This window comes from Protobothrops mucrosquamatus, unplaced genomic scaffold (genome assembly GCF_001527695.2).
Source record: "Protobothrops mucrosquamatus isolate PMUCROS unplaced genomic scaffold, P.Mucros_1.0 scaffold9703, whole genome shotgun sequence".
NCBI lineage: Eukaryota > Metazoa > Chordata > Lepidosauria > Squamata > Viperidae > Protobothrops > Protobothrops mucrosquamatus.
Genome location: NW_015395491.1, coordinates 6,705 through 11,928, shown reverse-complemented (window position 1 = coordinate 11,928; position 5,224 = coordinate 6,705). Strand labels below are relative to the sequence as shown.

General features: G+C 35.6%; 1 protein-coding gene across 1 annotated transcript in view; it reads right to left on the bottom strand.

Annotated features, from left to right (window-relative positions):
- Positions 1-5,224, bottom strand: part of LOC107301041 (meckelin) — a gene marked incomplete at both ends in the record, with an annotated part of 13,416 nt that overhangs the window by 4,745 nt on the left and 3,447 nt on the right. Inside the window, 4 exon segments of the mRNA XM_015830310.1 lie at positions 3,064-3,203; positions 3,638-3,737; positions 4,774-4,860; positions 5,214-5,216. Coding sequence (XP_015685796.1) covers positions 3,064-3,203; positions 3,638-3,737; positions 4,774-4,860; positions 5,214-5,216 — 330 coding nt within the window.

Genomic DNA, 5,224 nt, shown 5'->3' with positions numbered 1-5,224 from the left:
CAGGATCCTGTCCACATCCTCGGGAGCCACAGAGTCAAACTCCTCCCATATAATCGTCTCAAGACCTGCTCCCTCCACCTCCCCCGGGGCCACCCAGTCGGAGTCCAACCCCTCCCGGATCCGAGCGACTTTATCATTCAGATATTGTGCAAAATCCTCAGCCCTCCCCACCAGGGGATCCTCCCCCCCCCTCAGTTGAGGGGTACAATCAGAAAGTAATACTTATCAGTTGAAAAACTTATTCTGGAACTTTGTAAACATTTGTTACAATTCCTATCCAAAGACAGCTAAATATATGTTGATACCTAGCAAAAATTAAAACCAAAGTCAAATAATATTAGACTTGGAATTTCATAATTCACATGAATAACCCTGCATTCTGCAGCTCTTTGCTTCACTTTCTGCTTTATATATTTGATTTGGCAGCCAAAATGTAAACTTGCAAAAGGAAATGGCAGCTTGAATATAAATTGAAACTCTAGTCCTAGAGCTTATGATGAAATAATGTACTGACCTTTCTGTTATCATAGTTATATGCATAAAACAAATTTGTTCTTATCTATGTCTCATATAAGAAGTATGCATCAGCTAACTTTTATTCTGCTAGAAAATATATTTTCTTTTCATTGTATCTTGAACAGATTCAAGACCAGGAACACACAGATAATGAATGAAAATAATATAAACTTAAAAGCATATAGTTCTGCCAGACACTGGATTACCTGATTTGACCTCCCTTGCCTGATTTATTCAATATTGACTTTGGCCAAACCATGAATAAAATTACAGTAAAAAGGATGTCCTTCCAGTCTTTCAAATATCCTCTCAGCCTTTGAATAGTGGTTGATTTTAGTAAGATAATAGAAGTAACAGAATGGAATTTGCATGTCTGACAAATAAGCCCATCTATTCTTTTGCTATATTGTCAAGATTTTTTGTTTATGCCCAGAGAAAAAACCATTAACCTGTCTGTCTTAGGAACTGAGGTAAGTAATAAATCAATCAATCATATTTCAACCCAAACAGTATCTGCTCCTTTTCTGTGGGAAATAGTTCTTGGCTGTAACCTGACTTCCTTTATTATATTTTATTGTATTGTGGCCATTTAGTACGTGGCTATAAAAATATAGAAGAAGTTGATACAGCTTTGGTTTGCTGAATGTTATTGCATGAGACCTGTTTCAATAATAAAAGGAATTGTCAGGAAGCTATCATCCATGTTGGATAGAGTTAGACAGCAATTGAAAACAAAAGTTCAATCTTAGCAAAAACATCAAAGAAGGTTTTCCATTATTAAGACTCAACCAATATGCACCCAAATTTGTATGTCAGCTCCTGAAAACACACCCTGCTCCTGATGAATTCTCCCAATGATTCCTGAATTATGATTAATAGTAAAACTATAAATGTGGCCTGGATGGATATATACAAATATACACTGCTAATAATTTTTATGTTGAATGTAAAAGAAAAAAAAACTAAATCAGTGGTTCTCAACCTTTTTAATGCCGCGACCCCCAACCGGTCGTAAGTTGAGGACTAAACCGGTCGTAAGTCGAGGACTAAACCGGTCGTAAGTCGAGGACTACCCAACCGGTCGTAAGTCGAGGACTTTCCCTGCCCGGGAGCGTCGCGCATGCGTGGTTCCACCCCCTGCGCCGGCCGAGGCGTAGCTGGCAAGCGGCAGAGACAGAGCAGGCCGACCACCAGCTGGCCCAGCCCAAGGGAGGTAAGGCACCCGCAGGAAAAGGGGAAAAAAATGGAGGACAAAAAAAATGGCAGACAAAAAAAATGGCCGACAGCCTTGCTTGGCAACCCCCATGAAATGGTCGATCGACCCCAAATGGGGTCCCGACCCACAGGTTGAGAACCACTGAACTAAATCTTAAGTGCCTGAATAACTGTCAATTCCAGTGCTCACATTCCTCATGTTGGACTGATCATTCAACATTGCTCTTTGTTTAGAATAATCATTGAAAATATGCAGTTAATCTATTGGCAATCAAACTTAAAAAAAAGCTGCTTATCAACAATCATTACATTAACAAGTAGGAAAGAAAAGGAAAAAAGATTCTCTTCTTTTGTATGATACCTTAGGTGCCCTGGTGGCGCAATGGTTAAATACGGTATTGCAGACAAACTCTGACTACAGCCTGCAGTTTTATCCTGACAGGGCTCAAGGTTGACTCAGCCTACTATCCTTTTGAGGTTGGTAAATGAGGACTCACATTGTTGGAGGCAATACGTTGACATTATAAACCACCAGAGAGTACTGTAAAGCACTATGAAGCAGTATATAAGCCTAAGTGCTATTGCTATTTCTCAAATTATGAAATGAGATGGTCATTTTGATTTCTTTAAATTTTTCAGAAAGGTATAAAAATGGCCCTCAAACATCAAGCAAGGAAGCACATAAGCATGGGTATTCCTACTCTGGTAAGAAACTTGTCTGTACTTCTCGTTGTCTAGTTCTCTTTATCCCAAAAGAGCTACACCATCTTCCAGTGCACCAAGCAGACAAAAGCAAACAATTTGCATAAGAAGGACACGCCCTTTCTTCTTCCTGAACCAGAAATCCTTTTTCTTCTTACAAATAAAGTTATCTTTACCCTATTTTCCTGAACTGTTATATCTGCAGATCTCTTGATTTCTTTGCTGTAACAAGACACCTTTGTTTTCATTTTTGCTGTATGCCCTTCCAGTCTATGTACCCATTAATATGAACTTCTTAAAATCGGGTTTTCTGCTTACCTTTTTTTGACTTCACCCTTGTCTTTCTCTCATAAAACTGAGAATTACATTCCCAATAGACTGTTAGTGACTATTTGATTGTTTTGTATGCAACTAGCTTCATATATGCTTAATTATACTGCTTTGATTATTATGTATAATTTCATAGCTGGATGTCCAGATTGCATAAGTCAGTTTAAAGATGTTCAAAACTGGTGCTTTAGGAGGCCCAGTTTGTGACAATTATTGTAATATAAATGTGATTTTTTTTCATTACCCTATTTTCATGACCCAATTACATCTTGGAACATTGAAATTTTTTTTAAATGTCACCTCTAAAAAGAAGAGAACAGCAAGCACTTGGAAGAGAGGATTTATTTTCCTAATGGTTTGAATTTCATTCCACTCATTTGCTATGAAGTATGTTCTCCATATGCTGACTGGTGCAGAAACACTTCTTATGCCATTTTCTCCTATAAAGAAGAAACATATGTTAAAAATTTTATTTTGGCCTCAATGACACAAGCACCACTAGTTATTAGATAATATAATTAGATTATATAAAATTAATATAAAACATATAATAGATGTTTAACTTAATTAAATAATCTCACACATTTTTGTTCCTCCCCCCCAGGTCTATTTTATATAATCCAGGATATAAATGTTAAAGATTTGGGTATGCATTTATTACTTATCCAAAAACCATACGAACAGCACCAGAACATGACAAGAATGTGTACAGTTACTTCATATATAATATGAGAATGAAGATATAGATGTGGTTACCTATGGCTGTAAAAGTAAAACTCTTCTATATATATTATCTATATATAATGCTTAGGATGTGATTTGCATCATTTCTGAAATCAGCAAGTTAATCAACCACCAGAAAAACATTTTATACCTTCTACTGCCTTAAGAACCTTCCCTTTTGGACGCTCCCAGTCGATGAAAAAGATATCTATTGAAAGTTGGGAAACAAGCAGATGCAAAAAGTGCAGCGCCTAAAAATCATTAGATGAAATAAAAAAATACAAGTTAAAATTATGGAAAAGAAGACAATTCTAGAAAAGCAACCATAATTTAGAATTACATGGAGAAAGACATTTACATTGCCACCTATCAAATAATAATAAGAAAAGTCCTGTCTAATATCTCTGCCCCCTATTGCCATCAACAGGAGTTGTATATTCTACATGAGGGATGACTTGGAAATTCCCTATGCAATTCCAATCAGATTACAGAATGCACGAATTAGAAGGGAGTTTGTAGGTCATCTTTTTTTCCAAGCCTTCCAATAAATCATCCCTGATTGGCAAGTGATGCAGCTCCATTTGAAAGCTTCCAACAAGCAGATTGTTTCATTTAGCAGCTTTTTCTAGTAGGAAATTCCCAGTAATAGCACAATCCCTAGTGTATTTATTGAAGTGTCAGTTTTACTGAATTTAATTTCTGTAATTCTAAAGAACACAATTTTTAAATTCTTGTTCAAAGGTACCTGTTTTTTCCTACCTCAAATCCAGTGCTGAATTATATACAGAATCTTTATGCTTCACTAATGTACACATATGTACTATACTTTCAAATACTTATAGATTGATTAAAAAACCCAAGAGTTTTCAAATAGAAAAAGCATATGCTTCTGTTTTTAAGGATATGGGGAGAAAAACATGTTCCTTTTCAGTTACAACTGTGCTAAAATTCAGGCTTATCCTAAGGTTTTCAACATGCACGTATCACATCTGACTCAGTGCAAGCCTAAAAGTAATCTCAGGTCCCCACTGAAAATTAGGAAATAAACATGAGTGAGTTTTCAACTAGACTTTAAAAATACATTTAGCAAGTATTGTTTCATCAGCTATCAGATTCTTTCCTTGAATTTTAACTTAGTGAACACTAATAAGAAAATAGTATTCCAAAAAAGAAGTTACCATTAAAGCTTTTCTCCCTTCAGACAATAATGAATGCAAACTGTTTCCAAACTGACACTGATAAATTGTAGCAGTTATATTTTTGGAAATCAAAAGGGCATATATTTACCTTCAGAACAAAAGCACATCCAACATAAGAAATGAACTTATCTTCTTGGCTTGGCTGAGGTAGTAAAACAGAGACAAACTGCTGTGCCTGAAGAGCAACAAACTCTTATTATACCAAACAGGATATAACACAATTATGCTTGTTTAATCATACTAGCTTGGATATTACTTATAGAATAGCAGCAGTTTTGCAAAAGTTAATGAACCTGAAAGCAAAATAGAATAGGTACTAACTAGATCTATTATTTTTTCGAGTGCACTTAGAGGGGAGAAACTAATGAAAAAGCATCAGAGCAAACAAAAAGATCATTTAACATGCAGAACTTGCCTGAATGGTCTGATCAGAAAAGGCAAAAGAGAAAGTAAAACATATTAAGTATTCAAATGTCTTATAATTATACAGAACGATTTATTCATTTACAAAAAAGGGAAAAAACTTACTTTAAAAAATA